The sequence below is a fragment of the Bombina bombina genome, chromosome 2 (assembly GCF_027579735.1).
Source record: "Bombina bombina isolate aBomBom1 chromosome 2, aBomBom1.pri, whole genome shotgun sequence".
In the NCBI taxonomy this organism is placed as follows: domain Eukaryota; kingdom Metazoa; phylum Chordata; class Amphibia; order Anura; family Bombinatoridae; genus Bombina; species Bombina bombina.
In genome coordinates, this window is record NC_069500.1 from 253,697,275 (window position 1) to 253,724,048 (window position 26,774).

General features: G+C 39.3%; 1 protein-coding gene across 4 annotated transcripts in view; it reads left to right on the forward strand.

Moving 5' to 3' along the window:
- The window catches only part of PAM (peptidylglycine alpha-amidating monooxygenase), a 405,645-nt gene that overhangs the window by 308,344 nt on the left and 70,527 nt on the right, over positions 1–26,774 (forward strand). For 3 of the 4 annotated variants that reach the window (XM_053701518.1, XM_053701520.1, XM_053701519.1), the window contains exons 15-16: positions 13,035–13,164; positions 22,703–22,819. In XM_053701518.1, coding sequence (XP_053557493.1) covers positions 13,035–13,164; positions 22,703–22,819 — 247 coding nt within the window. Of the gene's footprint in view, positions 1–87; positions 409–13,034; positions 13,165–22,702; positions 22,820–26,774 lie in introns of all 4 variants that reach the window. The other variant, XM_053701521.1, reaches the window with a different exon arrangement.

Sequence of the window (26,774 nt, forward strand, 5' to 3'; positions counted from 1 at the left end):
CTACTATTTTTTGTGGTGTACAGTATTTCAATTGTTATCTGTCTTAAATATTTGACTTCCTTTCTGTTTTCTCTCTTTCTTGCACAGGTGATTTCTATTCTCTCATTTCCAAACTGCTAGGCGAAAGGGAAGATGTTGTTCATGTACATAAATATAACCCCACTGAAAAAATAAATTCAGATCTTGCAGCAGAGATTGCTAATGTAGTGCAAAAGAAAGATCTTGGTTGGTTTTATACCAAACAAGACGTAGAGCATAATAACAAGCCCAATACTGTTTTGGTCAGAAATCGAGTTCATAAATTCCAAAAATTAGAATCCACCATGAGGCCAGCGGGGAAACAGCTCCCTCTGGTGGAACAAGCTAAACCTGCTGGCGGGGGCATCTGGCAGGAACAACAACCAGGAGGTGGGTTGGGCGTTTTTTTAAGCATATCAATATGCTGTACATTTGCTTGACCAACATTAATAAAACCTGAAGGGAAGACCAAAGTTTTAGCTAGGTGGTTGAGATAAAAAAAAATCTCCAAATTTAGAACATTCTTTACAAGTTCACATAAGTAGATGCAGCTTTATTAATGGGACATGAAACCCAAAATTTGTTCTTCAAGATTCAGATAAAGCATACACTTTTAAACAACTTTTCAATGTACTTCAATTCATTAATCTGCTTAGCTCTCTTTGTATCCTTCATAAAATAAAACCTAGGTAGGCTAAAGAGCTGAGAGCTAGCTGTTGATTGGTGGCTGTACATATATGCCTCTTGTTATTGGCTTACCAATGTTTTCAGCTAGCTCTGAGTAGGGCATTTTGTAAAGAATTTGAATTTTTTTTGTAAAGAGACATTAAACTTAAATTGAATTCCTTGTAAAATGTTTTATAAAATAAAGCAATATTGCAATATACATTCATACATTTTCTGTAAAATACCTCAGAAAATTGTGCTTATTCCTCTTCTTTTAGGGAGGCAGGAAAACCTTCATCATCCTTTAAGTATGGTGAAATATATCTGACCCTTCAACAGTGATTAATTGGTCAGAAGGCAAATTAATGTAAATCTTTCCCTAATTGGCCAGAGTTCAATAGATCAAGAACACTAGGTGTATCCCTGAACATATCTTGATTTGTAAAACTTTGTAAATTGGGCTAATTCAATGATAGTGTTAAATGATTTTGACATTTTTTATTTTGTATACATCCTATGTGTGATTCAGTGCTCAGTTACTAATATATGGTATGCATATATAAAGAAGCTGACTTTGATAAGACATGATCCGAGAAATAATGTGATGTTTCCAAAAAGCCAATATTTTGTAATCTTATGTTTCTAGTCTCTTTGTCAATAACAGACATAAGAAATAAACTAATTTGCTAATAAACAGTGCAAAACCATTTTATAGACTTTTCAGTGCAGTGATATTGATGCATAGCTATAATTCTATGCAAGTTTACAGAGCTATGAAAGCAAAACTTACAGCTATCAGTCCATTTCTGAAAGGTTTAGACACAAATGGAATCTTAAAAATAGGGAGTGGATTGCTTAGGGATAAAAAGCAGAAGTGTCTGCTTTCCCTATATAGCTCCTAGCATATTAAATTGGTCCACTTTTGTCAGCTTTCTGTCCCCATTGTAATTTAAAAATCCTGATTCATTCCCTTCAGGTTTCTATGGCAGCAACCCATGACGACATTGCTTTTGTTTTAATTGTGTTGTGGTCTCTGTGATATTGATTGTGTGCAGCCTTTCTTGCTAATGTGGAAAGCCAGATAATAATATGGCATGTGAAGATTATCCTTTTTAAAAGTAAGCAATATGTATGCATGGCAGACATCTGTGCGTCGGTTGCACTCCATGCTGTCTTCACATTGCTGGCTGCCAACTTCATGTTTCCAAATACATTCTGCCGTCTCATATTAATCATTCTCTCTATAGCGGATTTTTTTTATTCAGTACTGTCAATCGTAAGAATCCATTCAAAAAAATATATAAGATTGTTGCTCTTGTGTAAACTGCCAGTGACTGTTGATTATTTACAGCTGCTGTTTCTGATTGGCTTAACAATATATAAAGCCAGAAAGGGGTTTACAGTATTCTCTAGATAGCATACGGTTGATAAAAATGGTGAAAATGTCATCCATTAGACTAGAGCTTCTTAAACTTCTTTTTTTAAATTGGGACCCCTTTTTTTTTCATTGTAAACATTTTTGAGAAACCCAATGCTATAATGTAGTCCAAAACAAACCCCTTGTCATACAGGCTTACAATTAACTGTTTTTTTTTTATACATAAATATACTACACAAGTGAGGGGATTATTAGCAAAAGTCAGTACATTTAACCGTCTTAGCCATTGCTAATTACTAACAGTTACCTGCCATGTAGACTTCTCCCACACGTTTGGCAGTAAGCAACGACCACATACTCTTAGTGTGTGCCAAAAATTTAGCATTTGCAATTTTTGATCAAGTTACTAAAATGTGTGCACACATTTGAAGAGGTAAAAATTAGCTATGTAATGTGTCTACCTTACATTAAGCAAAATTATATTTAACCCTGTATGTCGCTGGTCGTTAAGGGTTTTTCATGCCATAATAGCGCGGGTCTTGCCACTAGCGGCAAGACCACACTTTTAAAAAACAAGCCCCATTGAAAGACCAGCGATATACAGAGTATGGAATGCAACATGTGTAACTCATAGGGGTCCAGGAAAACATGGCTGAGGTGGAAATCCTACAGGCAGATTGATTGCTCTTCTGGATTTCAAAAAATCTCTTTACAGAAATTATTTTAATATAAGAAAAAGCAATCTTTTGTCACATGATTATACTAAGAAACAACATGATAAAAGCTGTAAGCCATAATTAGCTTATTCTCTGACAACGATGCTTTAAATACATTTGCATATTTCCTAAATCCCATAGGCTTTTATTCCGAGAGTCTGAATAATGTTTCCCTATTGACCGTGAAGTTGTTTTTGTTGCTATATGAAATAAAATGAATAATTTACCCCATCTTCTAAATGAGCTTTCATATGTTTGCTCGGTTCACAGAGAAAAGCATTTGTTTATCCGCTCTGATACTATATATTTGTATGTTTTTTGTGTAAAATGGCTAAAGGCTGGATAATTGTAAGAAGCAAAAATAGCACTCTCTTTTTCATCCGGTGACTAATGCAACATATTGTTTAATTGGAACATCAATTAGGATCTGCAAAACACATTTGCTACCAGATATTTCCTTTGTAACTCTTTCTATGCCTGGCATATTTATACATAACTTCAGTTCTATGTAAAATGTATTTTTGCTTAAAATCAAAACAGCATTGCTAAATTATTTATTCAGTTAGTGACATAATTTTTATTGTTTACTTGTAAAGCGCTAACCAATTCCACAGTGCTAATAAAGGGCTAGTTTCCATTGAGGTGGTAAAGTTTGGAAACTGGTGATAAAAACCTTCATCTCCATTAAGGTCTATGGAGATTTTTTATGTTGCCACCAGTTTCTAAACTTTACCACCTCAATGGAAACTAGGCCAAAGTTGGCTTATCATTTGGTAGTTTAAATGCTAAACAGAACATTTCAACATAAGGGAGATAAATGAACAAAAATAAATAAAACGTTAAGGGGAAAAAAGTACAGTTACATGTACACAGCGCTTGATACAAGTAGAAAGACAATGTCTGAGGATCATCATCTTAAATAAATGTTCATTTATTGATGTGTTTTATGTCGGTCCTTATATAGAATTTAGGCCACATAACTAAGGCACTGGCAACTTTACCTGATTGGCCACTTTCTCTGTAACTGGCTTTGTTTTTGTTCATGTTTACATTCACATACTGCAGTGACCACCAGCAAGGAAAGAGCCTTGGAAAGCTAGGAAATAATTAAAGGGACAATAAACTTAAAGGGATGTTAAACACCTTGTAATTTCAAGACATTTCTGTTGTGCTGCTAAAGAATAACATATCAGCCAAGTCTTAACATTTTAAAAAACGAAATAACATCCTTTTTACTGCAATTATTTTTCAAAAGCCAATCTCCACTCACTATTTGCCTTATGTGGAACATCCAATCTGAGCTTTAGTCAGCAGACAACAATGTTAGCCACAGTCATAAAGTTAGTATCAAATGCATTTATTTGCAGTTGTTATCAGTTAACCCCTTAGTGACCAGACCATTTCTCCAACATAGGTGTGTCCGGTCCACGGCGTCATCCTTACTTGTGGGATATTCTCTTCCCCAACAGGAAATGGCAAAGAGCCCAGCAAAGCTGGTCACATGATCCCTCCTAGGCTCCGCCTTCCCCAGTCATTCTCTTTGCCGTTGTACAGGCAACATCTCCACGGAGATGGCTTAGAGTTTTTTGGTGTTTAGCTGTAGTTTTTATTATTCAATCAAGAGTTTGTTATTTTAAAATAGTGCTGGTATGTACTATTTACTCTGAAACAGAAAAGAGATGAAGATTTCTGTTTGTAAGAGGAAAATGATTTTAGCAACCGTTACTAAAATCGATGGCTGTTTCCACACAGGACTGTTGAGAGGAATTAACTTCAGTTGGGGGAAACAGTGAGCAGACTTTTGCTGCTTGAGGTATGACACATTTCTAACAAGACGATGTAATGCTGGAAGCTGTCATTTTCCCTATGGGATCCGGTAAGCCATTTTTATTACATAAAAAAAAAAAAAAAAAGGGCTTCACAAGGGCTTTTAAGACTGTAGACATTTTCTGGGCTAAAACGATTTATATATAAGCATATTTTATACCCCATAGCCTTGAGGAATTATTTTAATCTTGGGAACTATGTAAAATAACCGGCAGGCACTGTATTGGACACCTTATTCTCTAGGGGCTTTCCCTAATCATAGGCAGAGTCTCATTTTCGCGCCTCTATTGCGCACTTGTTTTTGGGAAGCATGACATGCAGATGCATGTGTGAGGAGCTCTAATACATAGAAAAGACTTTCTGAAGGCGTCATTTGGTATCGTATTCCCCTTTGGGCTTGGTTGGGTCTCAGCAAAGCAGATACCAGGGACTGTAAAGGGGTTAAATATAAAAACGGCTCCGGTTCCGTTATTTTAAGGGTTAAAGTTTCCAAATTTGGTGTGCAATACTCTTAAGGCTTTAAGACACTGTGGTGAAATTTTGGTGAATTTTGAACAATTCCTTCATACTTTTTCACATTTGCAGTAATAAAGTGTGTTCAGTTTAAAATTTAAAGTGACAGTAACGGTTTTATTTTAAAACGTTTTTTGTACTTTGTTATCAAGTTTATGCCTGTTTAACATGTCTGAACTACCAGATAGACTGTGTTCTGTATGTGGGGAAGCCAAGGTTCCTTCTCATTTAAATAGATGTGATTTATGTGACACAAAATTTAGAGAAAATGATGCCCAAGATGATTCCTCAAGTGAGGGGAGTAAGCATGGTACTGCATCATCCCCTCCTTCGTCTACACCAGTCTTGCCCACACAGGAGGCCCCTAGTACATCTAGTGCGCCAATACTCCTTACTATGCAACAATTAACGGCTGTAATGGATAATTCTATCAAAAACATTTTAGCCAAAATGCCCACTTATCAGCGAAAGCGCGACTGCTCTGTTTTAGAAAATACTGAAGAGCATGAGGACGCTGATGATATTGGTTCTGAAGTGCCCCTACACCAGTCTGAGGGGGCCAGGGAGGTTTTGTCTGAGGGAGAAATTTCAGATTCAGGGAAAATTTCTCAACAAGCTGAACCTGATGTGATTACATTTAAATTTAAATTGGAACATCTCCGCGCTCTGCTTAAGGAGGTGTTATCTACTCTGGATGATTGTGAGAATTTGGTCATTCCAGAGAAATTATGTAAAATGGACAAGTTCCTAGAGGTCCCGGGGCCCCCCGAAGCTTTTCCTATACCCAAGCGGGTGGCGGACATTGTAAATAAAGAATGGGAAAGGCCCGGTATACCTTTCGTCCCTCCCCCCATATTTAAAAAATTGTTTCCTATGGTCGACCCCAGAAAGGACTTATGGCAGACAGTCCCCAGGGTCGAGGGGGCGGTTTCTACTCTAAACAAACGCACCACTATACCCATAGAAGATAGTTGTGCTTTCAAAGATCCTATGGATAAAAAATTAGAAGGTTTGCTTAAAAAGATGTTTGTTCAGCAAGGTTACCTTCTACAACCAATTTCATGCATTGTTCCTGTCACTACAGCAGCGTGTTTCTGGTTCGATGAACTAGAAAAGGCGCTCAATAATAATTCTTCTTCTTATGAGGAGATTATGGACAGAATTCATGCTCTCAAATTGGCTAATTCTTTCACCCTAGACGCCACTTTGCAATTGGCTAGGTTAGCGGCGAAAAATTCTGGTTTTGCTATTGTGGCGCGCAGAGCGCTTTGGCTAAAATCTTGGTCAGCGGATGCGTCTTCCAAGAACAAATTGCTTAACATTCCTTTCAAGGGGAAAACGCTGTTTGGCCCTGACTTGAAAGAGATTATCTCTGATATCACTGGGGGCAAGGGCCACGCCCTTCCTCAGGATAGGTCTTTCAAGGCCAAAAATAAACCTAATTTTCGTCCCTTTCGCAGAAACGGACCAGCCCCAAGTGCTACGTCCTCTAAGCAAGAGGGTAATACTTCTCAAGCCAAGCCAGCCTGGAGGCCAATGCAAGGCTGGAACAAAGGAAAGCAGGCCAAGAAACCTGCCACTGCTACCAAGACAGCATGAGATGTTGGCCCCCGATCCGGGACCAGATCTGGTGGGGGGCAGACTCTCTCTCTTCGCTCAGGCTTGGGCAAGAGATGTTCTGGATCCTTGGGCACTAGAAATAGTCTCCCAAGGTTATCTTCTGGAATTCAAGGGGCTTCCCCCAAGGGGGAGGTTCCACAGGTCTCGATTGTCTTCAGACCACATAAAAAAACAGGCATTCTTACATTGTGTAGAAGACCTGTTAAAAATGGGAGTGATTCATCCTGTTCCATTAGGAGAACAAGGGATGGGGTTCTACTCCAATCTGTTCGTAGTTCCCAAAAAAGAGGGAACATTCAGACCAATCTTAGATCTCAAGATCCTAAACAAGTTTCTCAAGGTTCCATCGTTCAAAATGGAAACCATTCGAACAATTCTTCCTTCCATCCAGGAAGGTCAATTCATGACCACGGTGGATTTAAAGGATGCGTATCTACATATTCCTATCCACAAGGAACATCATCGGTTCCTAAGGTTCGCATTCCTGGACAAGCATTACCAGTTTGTGGCACTTCCGTTCGGATTAGCCACTGCTCCAAGAATTTTCACAAAGGTACTAGGGTCCCTTCTAGCGGTGCTAAGACCAAGGGGCATTGCAGTAGTACCTTACTTGGACGACATTCTGATTCAAGCGTCGTCCCTTCCACAAGCAAAGGCTCACACGGACATTGTCCTGGCCTTTCTCAGATCTCACGGGTGGAAAGTGAACGTAGAAAAAAGTTCTCTATCTCCGTCAACAAGGGTTCCCTTCTTGGGAACAATAATAGACTCCTTAGAAATGAGGATTTTTCTGACAGAGGCCAGAAAATCAAAACTTCTAAACTCTTGTCAAATACTTCATTCTGTTCCTCTTCCTTCCATAGCGCAGTGCATGGAAGTAATAGGTTTGATGGTAGCGGCAATGGACATAGTTCCTTTTGCGCGAATTCATCTAAGACCATTACAACTGTGCATGCTCAGTCAGTGGAATGGGGACTATACAGACTTGTCTCCGACGATACAAGTAGATCAGAGGACCAGAGATTCACTCCGTTGGTGGCTGTCCCTGGACAACCTGTCACAGGGGATGAGCTTCCGCAGACCAGAGTGGGTCATTGTCACGACCGACGCCAGTCTGGTGGGCTGGGGCGCGGTCTGGGGACCCCTGAAAGCTCAGGGTCTTTGGTCTCGGGAAGAATCTCTTCTCCCGATAAATATTCTGGAACTGAGAGTGATATTCAATGCTCTCAAGGTTTGGCCTCAGCTAGCAAAGGCCAAGTTCATACGGTTTCAATCAGACAACATGACGACTGTTGCGTACATCAACCATCAGGGGGGAACAAGGAGTTCCCTGGCGATGGAAGAAGTGACCAAAATCATTCAATGGGCGGAGACTCACTCCTGCCACTTGTCTGCAATCCACATCCCAGGAGTGGAAAATTGGGAAGCGGATTTTCTGAGTCGTCAGACATTTCATCCGGGGGAGTGGGAACTCCATCCGGAAATCTTTGCCCAAATTACTCAATTGTGGGGCATTCCAGACATGGATCTGATGGCCTCTCGTCAGAACTTCAAGGTTCCTTGCTACGGGTCCAGATCCAGGGATCCCAAGGCGACTCTAGTAGATGCACTAGTAGCACCTTGGACCTTCAAACTAGCTTATGTATTCCCGCCGTTTCCTCTCATCCCCAGGCTGGTAGCCAGGATCAATCAGGAGAGGGCATCGGTGATCTTGATAGCTCCTGCGTGGCCACGCAGGACTTGGTATGCAGACCTGGTGAATATGTCATCGGCTCCACCATGGAAGCTACCTTTGAGACGAGACCTTCTTGTTCAAGGTCCGTTCGAACATCCGAATCTGGTCTCACTCCAACTGACTGCTTGGAGATTGAACGCTTGATCTTATCAAAGCGAGGGTTCTCAGATTCTGTCATTGATACTCTTGTTCAGGCCAGAAAGCCTGTAACTAGAAAAATCTACCACAAAATATGGAAAAAATATATCTGTTGGTGTGAATCTAAAGGATTCCCTTGGGACAAGGTAAAAATTCCTAAGATTCTATCCTTTCTTCAAGAAGGTTTGGAGAAAGGATTATCTGCAAGTTCTTTGAAGGGACAGATTTCTGCCTTGTCTGTGTTACTTCACAAAAAGCTGGCAGCTGTGCCAGATGTTCAAGCCTTTGTTCAGGCTCTGGTTAGAATCAAGCCTGTTTACAAACCTTTGACTCCTCCTTGGAGTCTCAATTTAGTTCTTTCAGTTCTTCAGGGGGTTCCGTTTGAACCCTTACATTCCGTTGATATTAAGTTATTATCTTGGAAAGTTTTGTTTTTGGTTGCAATTTCTTCTGCTAGAAGAGTTTCAGAATTATCTGCTCTGCAGTGTTCTCCTCCTTATCTGGTGTTCCATGCAGATAAGGTGGTTTTACGTACTAAACCTGGTTTTCTTCCGAAAGTTGTTTCTAACAAAAACATTAACCAGGAGATAGTCGTGCCTTCTTTGTGTCCGAATCCAGTTTCAAAGAAGGAACGTTTGTTGCACAATTTGGATGTAGTTCGTGCTCTAAAATTCTATTTAGATGCTACAAAGGATTTTAGACAAACATCTTCTTTGTTTGTTGTTTATTCTGGTAAAAGGAGAGGTCAAAAAGCAACTTCTACCTCTCTCTCTTTTTGGATTAAAAGCATCATCAGATTGGCTTACGAGACTGCCGGACGGCAGCCTCCTGAAAGAATCACAGCTCATTCCACTAGGGCTGTGGCTTCCACATGGGCCTTCAAGAACGAGGCTTCTGTTGATCAGATATGTAAGGCAGCGACTTGGTCTTCACTGCACACTTTTACTAAATTTTACAAATTTGATACTTTTGCTTCTTCTGAGGCTATTTTTGGGAGAAAGGTTTTGCAAGCCGTGGTGCCTTCCATCTAGGTGACCTGATTTGCTCCCTCCCTTCATCCGTGTCCTAAAGCTTTGGTATTGGTTCCCACAAGTAAGGATGACGCCGTGGACCGGACACACCTATGTTGGAGAAAACAGAATTTATGTTTACCTGATAAATTACTTTCTCCAACGGTGTGTCCGGTCCACGGCCCGCCCTGGTTTTTTAATCAGGTCTGATAATTTATTTTCTTTAACTACAGTCACCACGGTATCATATGATTTCTCCTATGCAAATATTCCTCCTTTACGTCGGTCGAATGACTGGGGAAGGCGGAGCCTAGGAGGGATCATGTGACCAGCTTTGCTGGGCTCTTTGCCATTTCCTGTTGGGGAAGAGAATATCCCACAAGTAAGGATGACGCCGTGGACCGGACACACCGTTGGAGAAAGTAATTTATCAGGTAAACATAAATTCTGTTTTTTCAGTTTTCTTACCGTTCAGGACCAGGGCTATTTTACATTTCTGCGGTGTTTGTGTTTAGCTGTAATTTTCCTCTTACTCATTTACTGTACCCACACATATTATATACCGCCATTAAATTGACTTTCTAAAGATACCATTATTTTCATCATATCATCTAACTTACTATAAAAATTTTTTATAAAATATGCTGAAAATTAAAAAAAAAAAAAACATACTTTTTCAAACGCCCATGCTAAATAGTTTCTAAATTTTGTCCTGAGTTAAGAAATATCCAATGTTTACATGTTCTTTTGCTTTTTTTTGCAAGTTATAGGGCAATAAGTACAAGTAGCACTTTGCTATTTCCAAACCATTTTTTCGTCAAAATTAGTGATAGTTCCATTGTAACACTGATATGTCAGAAATCCCTGAAAAACCCTTCACATGAATATATTTTTTTTAGTAGACACCCCAAAGTATTGATCTAGGCCCATTTTGGTATATTTCATGCCACGATTTCACCACCAAATGCGATCAAATAAAAAAAAAATGTTAACTTTTTCATTAACTTTAGGTTTCTCACTGAAAATATTTACAAACAGCTTGTGCAATTATGGCACAAATGGTTGTAAATGCTTCTCTGGGATCCCCTTTGTTCATAAATAGCAGACATATATGGCTTTTGCATTGCTTTTTGTTAATTAGAAGGCCGCTAAATGCCGCTGTGCACCACACTTGTATTATGCATAGCATTGAAGGGGTTAATTAGGTAACTTGTAGCGTTAATTTTAGCCTTAGTATAGAGATCAGCCTCCCACCTGACGCATCCCACCCCCTGACCCCTCTCAAATAGCTCTCTTCCCTCCCCTACCTCACAAAAGTCTGCCACTACTAAAATAAAAGGTTTTTATTTATTTATTTTTTTATTATATAATGTCTGCAGTATAGGATGCCCCTCCAAACAACGTTCTAACCCTCCCCCCTCTACCTATTTGCCGCCATCTTAGGTAATGGCTAAGATATCTGCCAGTACCCAGTTTGCTAAAACAAATTGCATAATGCCTCAATATCGAGGCATCGCTGCAATACCCTGAAATCACGTTTTTGGTCGTTAAAGGGATGCTAAACCCAATTTTTTTTCTTGCATGATTCAGATAGAGCATGCAATTTTAAGCAACTTTTGTAATTTCAATTTTTCTTTGTTCCCTTAATATCTTTATTTTTAAAAACAGGAATGTAAGCTTAAGAGCCGGCCCATTTTTCTTTCAGCATTTTGGATAGCACTTGCTAATTGGTGGCTACAGTTAGCCACCAATCAGCAAGCACAACCCAGGTGCTGAACCAAAATGGGATGGGGACAAAATAAATAATGAAAATATACTGCAAAGTAGTTTCATACATAAATGAAAATGTTATATTTAGATCTCTAAGTGTTTACTGTCCCTTTAAAAGCAAAACGTTCATGATTCAGATAAAGCATGCAATTTTATATAACTCTCCAATTCACTTCTATTATCAAATTTTGTTTTTCTTGGTACCCTTTATTGGAGAGTAAACTAGATAGGCTCATAGGACCTCAAGAGTGCATGTGTCTTTAGGAATCAATGGAAGCAGTGTTTGCAAAAATGTATACATTTGCTACAAATATTGCAACACTGATGCCATAGGTTTAATGGGTTTGCAAAGTTTAACTAGGTTTAATCGTCAACAAATGATACCAAGAGAATTAAGCAAAATTGGTAATAGAAATAAATTGGAACGTTCAGAAAATTGTGTGCTTTAAACCATAAGTTTATTTTTGTCTTTTTTGTCTTTAAGAAAATGCCTTCTACCCCTCGAGATTTGACTCCCTAGGGCTGGCATTAGCAGTGGTCCAGGAAACATCTTATAATGAGGGGAGGAAAAAAATGATACAAAGGCAATCTGGTCTGCACACAATTTTTGCACAGAAAACATGGTTATATTAATACGCTTTTTACCTCTGCGATTACCTTGTTTCTATGCATCTTCTGACAGCCCCCTGATCACATGACTTTAAATGTATTATCTATTGACTTAAGCCAATTAGTTCTGTGTTGTTAGAATCCACTGGCGTCAGCACAATGTTATCTATATGGCTCACATGAACTAGCTTCCCATGTTGTGAAAAGCAAACACAAAAGCATGTGATCAAAGGGGTGTCTGTATGGACGTAGAAACAGACAGAAATTAAGAGGTATAAAGGTTATAAAGTATGTTAATATAACCATGTTGGTTGTGCAACACTAGGAAATGGGTAGTAAAGGCATTGTCTATCTTTTTAAAGAATAATAATTTTATATTGACTGTCCCTTTAATTATTCCCAAAGATTGTTTTATTCATTTCACACATTTGTCAAATCCATAGACAGATATTATTATGGCCAGGGCATGTTTTTCCTCACCCACTTGAGTGTTTCATGACCTTAACTTTACTGGCACAGTTGGCAGGACGAAAATAATTTCAAACGCTGATCTTACCATGATCCCTTTCTTCAATCTTAAAAGAATTGCAGCCATGGTTTAATATACTGTTCTAAATTGTTTAAAGCACTTTGTATGTCAGTTTGTCAATCAGACATAAAGGTTTGAAATATTGTAGCCATTGCTTTATCACCTGAGTTAGTAATCAAATTAAATGACTCTGTCTTTTATTTTTGACAGTTGCTACTAAACTCACTCCCAGGGATATCTATTATGAAGGTGATTGTGTCACATCTTTGCTTTATGATTTGATTTCATACTGAGTTAGTTTAACATATTTTTCAATTTCTATTCAAAAGCCAACAAGCTTTGCACATTAGAAGCATATTTTTTTTTAATTTGCAGATTATGTCATTATTTAAAACTGTCATCTTGTTATATTATAATGCTTAATAGGTATTGTTGATTCAAACCACCGCTGAGTTTAATGTATTTACTATTGTTATGTTCTGTCATGTTTTCTTCTTGTATTCAGATTCTCATCTAGAAGAGGTTGTGGACTGGCCTGGATTGAACCTCAAATTAGGACAGGTGTCCGGGTTAGCTCTGGACGCTAACAATAATTTAGTTATTTTCCACAGGGGCGATCATGTATGGGATGAAAAGTAAGTATTTTCTTTTACTACCTACTATATATTGATCTATTTGCAAGTAGTATTTTGTATTTGAGACTAATTCTATTGCAATTAATCTGTTAAAAAAAAATGTATATATTTTTGCAGTTATTCTTAAAGGGACATGATACTCAAATGTTAAAGAACTTGAAAGTGATGCAGCATAGCTGTAAAAAGCTGACTAGAACATATCACCTAGACATCTCTATGTAAAAAAGTAAGATATTTACCTCAAATGTTCACACCCCATTGTAAAGGGACTTTAAGCAGCCAATCAGGATACTAGTCCCAGGACTTGCAAGAGAGTATCCATCAAGCGTGTACAGGCACAGTCATGTTATTTCCCTATTCAGTTTAAGGAAGTTTACTATGAAATTTCACAAGATTGCAGTGAAATCTCATGAGATCACAGTAAAGCATAGCATGACCTCAGCATTGCTGATTGGCTATTGCTTATATGTTGTTGTTTTTTTCAACTTGCGGCTTGACAGTAGCTGAAGTATAACTGTTACCAGTGCACTTACTCTGGTGAGCTGAAGAAATTTTGAGGTAAAATATCTTCCTTTTTTACATAGAGATGTTCAGGTGATATTTTCTTGTCAGCTTTTTACAGTTATGCTGCATCCCTTTCAAATTATTTAGCATATGTGTATTATGTCCCTTTGAAGGGATGTGAAACCCCAAAAGTTTCTTTGGGTATTCTTTGTTGAAGTGATACCTAGGTAGCGTTTGGAACACTACATGACAGGAAATAGTGCTGCCATCTAGTGATCTTGCAAATAGATAACATTCATTCAAAACTGCTGCCATATAGTGCTCCAGACACGTGGATGCTCCTGAGCTTACCTCCCTGCTTTTCAGCAAAGATACCAAGAGAAATAAAATTTGATAATGGATATAAATTAGAAAGTTGTTTAAAACTGCACTCTATCAGAATCATTAGATCCTTAATTTCGCTCAAGAATTGGTAGTGGCATACCTGTATAGCAGCCAGTCACTAGCCACTAGCTGTTTATAGGCCAGAATTAGTAGAGGCATAAGTGTGTAGCTGCCAGTCACTATCTGTGTTTTGCTAAAGAATTGGTAGTGGCATATGTGTGTAGCTGCCAGTCACTAGCTGTTTTTAGCCCAGAATTGGTAGTGGCATAAGTGTGTAGCTGCCAGTCACTAGCTGTTTTTAGGTCAGAATTGGTAGTGGCATATGTGTAAAGCCAGTAGTCACCAGCTGAGTTTCGCTCAAGAATTGGTAGTGGCATATTTGTGTAGCTGCCAGTCACTAGCTGTGTTAAAGGAATAGTCTAGTCAAAATTAAACCTTTTCTTTGCAGAAATGTTTTGTTGATGATTTATTTATATAAAAATGGATAGTTTTGCTTATTTTTAAATAACATTGCTCTGATTTTCAGACTCCTAACAAAGCCCCAAAGTTTTAGGAGAACACCAACGTATACCTACTCCAGCTTGCTTCTGTTTGTGTAAAGGGTCTTTTCATATGCAAAGGAAGGGGGAGGGGGGAGTGTCTGATATTTCCCACTTGCAGTGGGCTTTCCAACTACCTTTTAAACAGAGCTAAACTGGAAGCTTATAAGTAAGTTTTTAAACGATTTTATACTGGATTTTTATATCAGGATCTGTGCATCTTATTCTTTATAGTAGTGTCTATTACATGCAGTCACATGAACATTGGTGTATACTGTCCCTTTAAGCAACTTTGTAATTTACTCCTATTATCAATTTCTCATCTTTCTCTTGGTATCTTTATTTTAAAAAGCAAGAATGTAAGCATAGTGGCCAGCTCATTTTTGGTTCAGCACCTGGGTAGCACTTTCTGATTGGTGTCTAAATGTATCCACTAATCGGCAAGCGCTCCCAGGTGCTGAACCAAAAATGGGCTGGCTCCTAAGCTTACATTCAAATCAAGATACCAGGAGAACGAAGAGAAATTGATAATCGGAGTAAATTAGAAAGTTGCTTAAAATTGCATGCTCTATCTGAACAATGAAAGTTAAATTTTGACTAGACTATTCCTTTAAGCTCAGAATTGGTAGTGGCATATTTGTGTAGCCGCCAGTCATCTGCATGTGTTTAGCTCAGGATAGGTAGTAGCATATGTGTGTTGCTGCCAGTCATCAGCTGTGTTTAGCTCATGATAGGTAGTGGCATATGTGTGTAGCTATATAAAAATAGAAGGTAGGCCCAGCACTCACTGTCAGACATCAGGTGCATGCTACCGGGGTCCATGCACTAACCCCAAATAGTTACAGCAAACAAAGGGGTAGCAGCATCAAAATGTGAATTTAGTTGCTTTTAATAAGAGACATCACAAAAAACGACATTTCGGTCAGTACCTGACCTTAATCATGTTGTATGATTAAGGTCAGGTACTTACCGAAACGTCGTTGTTTTTTTTTGTGATGTCTCTTATTAAAAGCAACTAAATTCACATTTTGGTGCTGCTACCTCCCTATATGTGTGTAGCTGCCAGTCATCAGCAGTGTTTAGCTCATAATAGGCAGTGGCATATGTGTGTAGCTGCCAGTCATCAGCTGTGTTTAGCTCAGGATTGGTAGTGGCATATGTGTGTAGCTGCCAGTCATCAGCTGTGTTTAGCTTAGGATTGGTAGTGGCATATGTGTGTAGCTGCCAGCCATCAGCTGTGCTTAGCTCAGGACTGGTAATGACATATGTGTGTAGCTGCCAGTCATCAGCTGTGTTTAGCTCAGGATTGGTAGTGGCATATGTGTTTAGCTCATGATAGGTAGTGGCATATGTGTATAACTGCCGGCCATCAGCTGTGTTTAGCTCATGATAGGCAGTGGCATATGTGTGTAGCTGCCAGTCATCAGCTGTATTTAGCTCAGGATTGGTAATGACATGTGTGTAGCTGCCAGCCATCAGCTGTGTTAAGATCATGATAGGTAGTGACTTGTGTGTAGCTGCCAGTCATAAGCTGTCTTTAGCTCATCATTGGTAATGACATGTGTGTAGCTCACAGTCAACAGCTGTCCTTAGCTCATCATTGGTAGTGGCATATTTGTGTAGCCGCCAGTGATCTGCATGTGTTTAGCTCAGGATAGGTAGTAGCATATGTGTGTAACTGCTCGCCATCAGCTGTGTTTAGCTCATGATAGGCAGTGGCATATGTGTGTAGCTGCCAGTCATCAGCTGTGTTTAGCTCAGGATTGGTAATGACATATGTGTGTTGCTGCCAGTCATCAGCTGTGTTTAGCTCAGGATTGGTAATGACATGTGTGTAGCTGCCAGCCATCAGCTGTGTTTAGCTCTTGATAGGTAGTGACATATGTGTGTAACTGCCAGTCATCAGCTGTGTTTAGCTCAGGATTGGTAATGACATGTGTGTAGCTGCCAGTCATCAGCTGTGTTTAGCTCAGGATAGGTAGTGGCATATGTATGTAGCCGCCAGTCATCAGCTGTGTTTAGCTCAGGATAGGTCATGGCAAATGTGTGTATCTGCCAGTCATCAGCTGTGTTCAGGATTGGTAATGACATGTGTGTAGCTGCCAGTCATCAGCTGTGTTTAGATCAGGATAGGTAGTGACTTATGTGTGTAGCTGCCAGTCATCAGCTGTCTTTAGCTCATCATTGGTAATGACATATATGTGTAGCTGACAGTCATCAGCTGTCTTTAGCTCATCATTTGTAGTGGCATATTTGAATAGCCGCCAGTGATCTGCATGTGTTTAGCTCAGGATAGGTAGTAGCATATGTGTGTTGCTGCCAGTCATCAGCTGTGTTTAGCTCAGGATAGGTAGTGACCTATATGTGTAGCCGCCAGTCATCAGCTGTGTTTAGCTCAGGATAGGTAGTGGCATATGTGTGTAGCCGCCAGTCATCAGCTGTGTTTAGCTCATGATAGGTAGTGGCATATGTGTATAGCCGCCAGTCACCAGCTGTGTTTCGTTAAGGATAAGTAGTGGCATATGTGTGTAGCTGCCAGTAATCAGCTGTGTTTAGCTCATGATAGGTAGTGGCATATGTGTGTAGCTGCAAGTCATCAGCTGTGTTTAGCTCAGGATAGGTAGTGGCATATGTGTGTAGCTGCCAGTCATCAGCTGTGTTTAGCTCATGATAGGTAGTGGCATATGTGAGTAGCTGCCAGTCATCAGCTGTTTTTAAGCTCAGGATAGGTAGTGGCATATGTGTGTAGCTGACAGTCATCAGCTGTGTTTAGCTCAGGATAGGTAGTGGCATATGTGTGTAGCTGACAGTCATCAGCTGTGTTTAGCTCATCATTGGTAGTGGCATATGTGTGTAGCCGCCAGTCATCAGCTGTGTTTAGCTCAGGATAGGTAGTGGCATATGTGTGTAGCTGACAGTCATCAGCTGTGTTTAGCTCATCATTGGTAGTGGCATATGTGTGTAGCTGCCAGTCATCAGCTGTATTTAGCTCAAGATTGGCAGTGGCATATATGTGTAGCTGGCAGTTGTGAGATGTCTTTAGCTCTGGATTGGCAGTGGCATATGTGTGTAGCTGGCAGTCATCATTTGTGTTTAGCTCAGGATTGGCAGTGGCATATGTGTGTAGCTGGCAGTCATCAGCTGTGCTTAGCTCAGGATAAGCAGTGTGTTTACCCACTATACTCCTACTTTATCAATTGTTATTGATCTGTTTTATTGTAACCTTATTACTTTGGCAACACATGTAATAATGTCATGCTAATAAAGAATTCTTGACTTGACTTGTGTTACTTCTCCAGAGCAATCCTTTTGCAGGGTTATATACATAGTTAAAGGCAAGCAGCAGTGCGATCATGAAGTGCTGTAGTGCATTAGTGCATTTTTTTATTGCACTTTTATGTCCCTAAAATGTAAAAGTAAGATTATAGACCTACTTACTACTACATCAATAATATATTGAAAGCCATGATCAGGAGGAGGGGCAGTCCATGGGCATGGCTGGGTGTGGTGCTGGGTGTTCTGTGGGATGTGGCTTATCAGCCCTGGGGTCTGTTGGGCATTACCGGGCAGAGGTGCCAGTGTATTGCTGAATAGATCAGAAGTAGAGTTGGATTTGTTCTATATGTTTTTTTATGACGAGAAAAGTTGCAAGACGGACATAACAGAGCTCAGCTACAGAACTGTCCCTCAGAGTATGACAGAGCTTAGCTACAGGACTGTCCCTCAGAATGTGACAGAGCTCAGCTACAGAACTGTCCCTCAGAATGTGACAGAGCTCAGCTACAGAACTGTTCCTTTAGAATGTGTCAGAGCTCAGCTACAGAACTGTCCCTCTGAATGTGACAGAGCTCAGCTACAGAACTGTCCCTCAGAGTGTGACAGAGCTCAGCTACAGAACTGTTCCTTTAGAATGTGTCAGAGCTCAGCTACAGAACTGTCCCTCTGAATGTGACAGAGCTCAGCTACAGAACTGTCCCTCTGAATGTGACAGAGCTCAGCTACAGAACTGTTCCTTTAGAATGTGTCAGAGCTCAGCTACAGAACTGTCCCTCTGAATGTGACAGAGCTCAGCTACAGAACTGTCCCTCAGAGTGTGACAGAGCTCAGCTACAGAACTGTTCCTTTAGAATGTGTCAGAGCTCAGCTACAGAACTGTCCCTCAAAGTGTTGTAGTGCATTAGTGCATTTTTTTATTGCACTTTTATGTCCCTAAAATGTAAAAGTAAGATTATAGACCTACTTACTACTACATCAATAATATATTGAAAGCCATGATCAGGAGGAGGGGCAGTCCATGGGCATGGCTGGGTGTGGTGCTGGGTGTTCTGTGGGATGTGGCTTATCAGCCCTGGGGTCTGTTGGGCATTACCGGGCAGAGGTGCCAGTGTATTGCTGAAGAGATCAGAAGTAGAGTTGGATTTGTTCTATATGTTTTTTTATGACGAGAAAAGTTGCAAGACGGACATAACAGAGCTCAGCTACAGAACTGTCCCTCAGAGTATGACAGAGCTTAGCTACAGAACTGTCCCTCAGAATGTGACAGAGCTCAGCTACAGAACTGTCCCTCAGAATGTGACAGAGCTCAGCTACAGAACTGTTCCTTTAGAATGTGTCAGAGCTCAGCTACAGAACTGTCCCTCTGAATGTGACAGAGCTCAGCTACAGAACTGTCCCTCAGAGTGTGACAGAGCTCAGCTACAGAACTGTCCCTCAGAGTGTGACAGAGCTCAGCTACAGAACTGTCCCTCAGAGTGTGACAGAGCTCAGCTACAGAACTGTCCCTCAGAGTATGACAGAGCTTAGCTACAGAACTGTCCCTCAGAATGTGACAGAGCTCAGCTACACAACTGTCCCTCAGAATGTGACAGAGCTCAGCTACAGAACTGTTCCTTTAGAATGTGTCAGAGCTCAGCTACAGAACTGTCCCTCTGAATGTGACAGAGCTCAGCTACAGAACTGTCCCTCAGAATGTGACAGAGCTCACCTACAGAACTGTTCCTTTAGAATGTGTCAGAGCTCAGCTACAGAACTGTCCCTCAGAGTGTGACAGAGCTCAGCTACAGAACTGTCCCTCAGTGTGACAGAGCTCAGCTACAGAACTGTCCCTCAGAGTGTGACAGAGCTCAGCTACAGAACTGTCCCTCAGAATGTGACAGAGCTCAGCTACAGAACTGTCCCTCAGAGTGTGACAGAGCTCAGCTACAGAACTGTCCCTCAAAGTATGACAGAGCTCAGCTACAGAACTGTCCCTCAAAGTGTGACAGAGCTCAGCTACAGAACTGTCCCTCAAAGTGTGACAGAGCTCAGCTACAGAACTGTCCATCAGAATGTGACAGAGCTCAGCTACAGAACTGTCCCTTAGAATGTGACAGAGCTCAGCTACAGAACTGTCCCTCAAAGTGTGACAGAGCTCAGCTACAGAACTGTCCCTCAGAATGCGACAGAGCTCAGCTACAAAACTGTCCCTCAGAATGTGACAGAGCTCAGCTACAGAACTGTCCCTCAGAATGCGACAGAGCTCAGCTACAAATCTGTCCCTCAGAATGCGACAGAGCTCAGCTACAAAACTGTCCCTCAGAATGCGACAGAGCTCAGCTACAAAACTGTCCCTCAGAATGCGACAGAGCTCAGCTACAAATCTGTCCCTCAGAATGCGACAGAGCTCAGCTACAAAACTGTCCCTCAGAATGCGACAGAGCTCAGCTACAAAACTGTCCCTCAGAATGCGACAGAGCTCAGCTACAAAACTGTCCCTCAGAATGCGACAGAGCTCAGCTACAAAACTGTCCCTCAGAATGTGACAGAGCTCAGCTACAAAACTGTCCCTCAGAATGCGACAGAGCTCAGCTACAAAACTGTCCCTCAGAATGCGACAGAGCTCAGCTACAAAACTGTCCCTCAGAATGCGACAGAGCTCAGCTACAGAACTGTCCCTCAGAATGCGACAGAGCTCAGCTACAGAACTGTCCCTCAGAATGTGAGAGCTCAGCGCTACAGAACTGTCCCTCAGAATGTGAGACAGTTGTCAGTGTTCTGTTGCAAAGACCGTAAAGGCACACTACACTCCTTGTAATTACAAGTCTTTTCTGTTGTCTTGTTTAGAATAACATTTCACCTGAGTCTAAAGTATTTTTAAAAAAAAAATATCTTGTTTGCTGCAATTGTTTTTTTTTAACCAAACTCCACCCACCACTTGCCTTAGCATTATTTTCGAATAAACTGCATTGTTTGACAGTTGTTATCTGCAGAAGCGAGTTAGGGGGATATATCGTGAAGGCTTTGTGTTAAGAGGTCTGCAGTATTTTTAGTTTTGTGAATAAGAAAATTTTCAGAGCTAAACTACATTAAAAAATGGGCGAAATAAATAATGAATGTGTATTGCAAAGTGGTTTTACTACACATACATAAACATTTTATGTTAAAATCTCAATGCGTGCACCGTCCCTTTAACAATTAACCCCTTAAGGATCAGCGACTTACCCTGTATGTTGCTGGTCTTTCTATGGGGAATGTGCTATTAATAGTGCAGTCTCTCTATTACCAGTGACAAGAAGGGAGAATTTAATAGCATGGTCCTGCCACTTGCTGCGAGACCAGCACTGTTATAAAAAAGAAAACCCTTAATGACCGTAAACGTAGATGGGTACATCGTAGTCTTTAAGGGGTTAATTATAATTGTTAAATGAATAAGCGGGCGTTTGTTTTACAAAGTTACGTATATTACATGTGCTTCCTTAGATACATCATTATATCCTATAAAACCAAATACCCGTGAACATACATCACATTCTACCTTACTGTTGTATGACAGCTGAATATTTGACCACATTCATTGTAACTAGGCCTTAATTCTTCATTAACACTGTAGAAATATCATTAGTTTAGAGGTCTTCAAGTTTTACCCCACAAATACAAGGACAATAGCAGAAACGCCCATTATCCTATCCACATGGTTAGTCTGCAAATGTCAGATGTAACAAAAGCAGCATATACTGTAATTGTATATATTATTAGTCTATGCATACTTGTCTTATATGGAAATTAATTGTGACTTAAGATCAGATGAATGTCCTCAGCAACCCTAAGAACGTTAAAACTATATAGGCCCAAAATAACAAACCTCAGCTCTAATGTATGTCCAAAGCTAACCCTTTACAAAATCTACATGTCCAAAGTAAGGGAAATAGATCAGTTGCTGGTCCCAGCAAACCATACCTGTTTGTGATGTTTTCACTCATATCTGGTGGGATAGAGAAGGGGGAGAGCACTTTGCCTTGACTGTAACACCCACAGCACCTCGAAGAAAGTGGGAAGTTTGGCCCAGTGAAAATCATCTGTGATTACAATATGGTTTTTGAAAGCTACTTTTCTAGCTGAACATATTTTTGCATGTTTTAAAAAGGTAAAAATACTGTTCTCAGTATGAGGGATATTCAAATGAGTGCTATAGTTTAAATTCCAACAAAAGCAGCATACATGAGTCTAAAAGCAATCGTCAGCAATCACTCCGATCCCTGAGATACGTCTTAAGCATCCCAGTCCTAAGAACCGAAGTTGTTGTATGGTAGTGGTTACTGTCTCACAAGTAAACTTGCAAACATATTACAGAGAGAAAAAGAAAAAAATAGATTGTTCATTATAGTTGGCTGATGAAATATCACTGTAGATACACATGACATCAGAATAAATATGTTTTTCTTAGAATATTATTTTTATTATTTGCTTGGACTCCAGCATGTTTGCACTTATTTAAAACAATCATAAGGTTTATATGCATATTTACATATCTATGGAGAACAGCTCTTACTCTTATGCCTGTGTGCGTCAGTATTAGTGTATACTATTATTTGGTTTACAGTATGCAGACTTCCAAATTCATTGTCTGCATAGATCAGGCAAATTTTAGTCTTGGGCTCCCTCTTGTGTTTTGGAAAAGAACTACATGAATGTTTTTCATCAAATTCAACAAACATTATGGATATTTGAATTTAGCTGTGACAATTCAGTGAGTCTAAGAAAATCATTTATAGTGCACATTTATTACAAAGAAAGTTTCCAATTCTTTTGTGGTTTTTGATTTGTGATATCTCTAAATACTCTTAATTTTACAGCTCATTTGATACAGAGTTTATTTATCAACAAAGAGGACTTGGACCTATTGAGGAAAGCACCATTCTTGTTGTCCACCCAAACAGCTCAAGCATACTCCAGGGAACAGGCAAAAATCTGTAAGTTTTTACTGTCTGTTGTCCATGTCATTGTAATTGCAAAATGTGTTTAGCATATGCAAGGATATAACCAGTGCCACTAGGTTAAAACTAGAAGCTAGTCACTATCTATCTCTATTTATCTTCAAATGAACATTACATTTCTCACTGAAACTTTTCGGTAGCAGCTGCACCACAGTAGTTATACCTATGACGATCTGTAATTTGAGAAGTAAATTGACACTTTAGGATGTCTCCCTCATATATTGCTGATTATTTGCATATAACATTGTGTTTCCAAATAGTGGAATTTTTAAAAGAGGTTAAACAAAGTCATAGTTAAAGGGTCATGAAGCCCAAAATGTGTCTTTCATTATTCAGATAGAGAATACAATTTTAAACAACATTCCAATTTACTTATTGTCTAATTTGCTTAATTTGTTAAATATCCTTTGTTGAAGAAATAGCAATGGACATGGGTAAGCCAATCACAAGGCATCTATGGGCAGCCATAAATAAGCAGCTACTTAGTATTTAGATATGATTTTCAACAAAGGATATCAAGAGAATGAAGTATATTAGATAAAAGTAAATTGGAAAGTTGTTTAAAATTGCATTTTTTATCTAAATCATGAAATAAATAATGTGGGTTTCATGTCTCACATTGATTGTTAATTTAACATATACAATATTGACATAAGATCCTGAATCTGTTATTTTTTATATATACTTTCATTTATCAAGTGTAATTAGAGATGCACTAAAACAAGTTGTTTTATTCTGTTCTTTGTTTTACTATCGATGCCTCTTGAGGTAAACTTCAAAAACCTTTTTTTTTGGCTCAGAGCATTTACAGCTGATCAGAGCACATAAGTAGCTCTGTAACTGATGTTTCCTCTTTTCTTAAAGTGCCGTATGGCTAGAATGCCTGTTGGATAAGAGGTGAAAAACTTGCTTTAACTTATCTCCAATTAAACTTGATAAATGGAAGCAAATAAAATAACATTTAATCGATTTCAGGATCTTATGTTAATAATAAGTAAAATTCACCAAGTATTGTGATGTACTGACTGCTCCAGATCAGTACAATGACTGGCGCCTGCTCCGTGACAAGAGCATACCTGGTGCACAACACAGACTTTATTTAACCCCTTTTACAGAGGTTAAATACTTAGGGCCCAATTCTAAAAGACACTCACCAGCATGGAGAGAAGTCTTCAGCTTATTTTACTGAGCATTATATTGTTACGTAAGTGTTACTCCTTAACATAAAGCATATTGGTCAACTCCCTCTAATGAGATTTGCAGTTCCCAAGGTACTTTAAAGGGACATTAAACACAAAATACCTTTTATAGGCATAGTATTGAGGTTATTTCCTGCCTCCCTCTAGTTATGGGAGCCACCATGTTGAAATCTAGCTTTCACTACATTCCAGTGCTTAACTGTTTGCACATGTGCAGCAACTCTCCTTCTGCAGTGTAGCATAGGCTTCATAATGGCATCACCCATGATTAGAAATAGCTACATTCAATGTATTAAATGTTTAGTGTCTCTTTAAAGGGACATGAAACCCTAATTTCTCTTGTAAGGTGTATCCAGTCCACGGATCATCCATTACTTGTGGGATATTCTCATTCCCTCCCTATATAAATAGTAATAGTATTGAAATCATTCAACTACTAAATGTATCAATCAGTTAAAAAAAACTTTACTTTATTAATCACTATTAAAGACCTAAATTATTACACAAGGCCCCTGAAAAATCGCTTATGCAAAATAGACTGCAATACCCAGAGATAGGATACAGCTCAAACCACCCCCCTGTATTCCTGGCCGGTAACAGGATACGCCGGCTTCAGGTGCCAGGGATGGCTGAGTGTTCCTGTAAAATCTCGTGCAGTCTATATCAAAGCGTAGGAGCAATATGATAACTATTGTTAAAAACAAAAAGCCAAACTTGTAGCAGTTTAAGCTGAAAATAGCACACAAACGCGTTTCGGCCGAGTAGCGGCCTTTCTCAATGTGTTTTCTTAGAAATGACAAGCCGAGTGTGAAGCTGAACACACTTTAAATAACCCAGTTCTGTGTCTCTACGGCCAATAGGAGCGCAACTATTGTACACGCCCATCTTAGGGCCAATCATCAGTGCTGTACTGCTTAGGCACATTTCGATGATAGGTTATTCCGGAATGGCTGTGGATGCAATGTTAGTGCCCAATCAGGATTCACCTATATGTTATATGTTGTTCTGCGTTGCACTGCATTGCATTGTTCTGCAAATTAAACTGGTAATATTGCAATTTGCTTACATCACTCATCTATATCTACTATACTAGCGTGCACCATTTAAAGAAATAATCTGTGTATACCGATATCGAGTACAAAGTGACAACAATTTATTGAGTGATGGACTATGTTATCCCGTTTACTCTCTATTACTTCTACTCGTTATCATATTTTTATCCCTGTTAGTAACACGCACTATGGAGACCATATGTTAAAAAATCATTATTGTGAGTCAAACATAATATTTTGAACTGTGATTCAGAGCGCTATTGACATAAACTCAATGTATACTATGGCTTTCATATATATAGCCAAGTTACAAGGTTTGTAAGCTACTGCTCAAGTGGGACAGAATTACAATGATGAATTTCCATCGTTCAAATAAAGAAACCGATTTACCTAATACTGTTTAGATGGTGATCAGATAGTGTTTGTATTATCTTAAGATTAAAAGACATTACCTAAATGCACATTATTAGTGTGTACTATGTTATCAAGGTAGAGTATTTTGTTGTATTACAGGGCTAAGACAACTTCTATGTGCTTAGGTCAATTCTTTAAAAACTTAAGTGTAACTCTCATATATTCATATTTTATGGTTAATTTTAAGTTTGAAACCAAAACATAACATAATGCATGTCATACTAGTTCATATATAATTCTTATCTCACTGATTATTAACATATATCGTTATGATCCAAAAATTGCATTTACTTCGGAATTCTGGGTGCACGTCTAGATAGAGATATTATATTGAAACTCTTACATAAGTACACTATTATTTACAGAATTATTTACAGTTGTATCGAGTTTCACAGGAAGACCCTGAGATGAAGTAACTTCAGTTGGGGGAAACAGTTAGCACACTTTTCTGCTTAAGGTATGACTAGCCATATTTCTAACAAGACACTGTAATGCTGGAAGGCTGTCATTTCCCCTCATGGGGACCGGTAAGCCATTTTCTTAGTCAAAAACAAACAGAATAAAGGGCTTATTATGGGCTAAAAAACTGGTAGACATTTTTATGGGCTAAATCGATTGCTTTATTTGTGCATATTATTCAGATTTAGGCTAATAATTGGCATTTATAATCTTGGGGAACGTTTATAAAACGGCAGGCACTGTATTGGACACCTTTTTCAGTCAGGGGGCCTTTCTAGTCATAGACTGAGCCTCATTTTCGCGCCATTAATGCGCAGTTGTTTTTTGAGAGCAGGGCATGCAGATGCATGTGTGAGGATCTAAGAATCTCTGAAAAAGCTTTTAGAAGGCGTCATTTGGTATCGTATTCCCCTCAGGGCTTGGTTGGGTCTTAGCAAAGACTATATCTGGGACTGTATAGGGGTTAAATTGAAAAACGGCTCCGGTTCCGTTATTTTAAGGGTTAAAGCTATGAAATTTGGTGTGCAATACTTTTAAGGCTTTAAGACACTGTGGTGAAATTTTGGTAATTTTTGAACAATTCCTTCATACTTTTTCACATATTCAGTAATAAAGTGTTTTCTGTTTGAAATTTAAAGTGACAGTAACGGTTTTATTTTAAAACTTTTTTTGTGCTTTGTTGCCAAGTTTAAGCCTGTTTAACATGTCTGTACCTTCAGATAAGCTATGTTCTATATGTATGAAAGCCAATGTGTCTCCCCATTTAAATTTATGTGATAATTGTGCCATAGCGTCCAAACAAAGTAA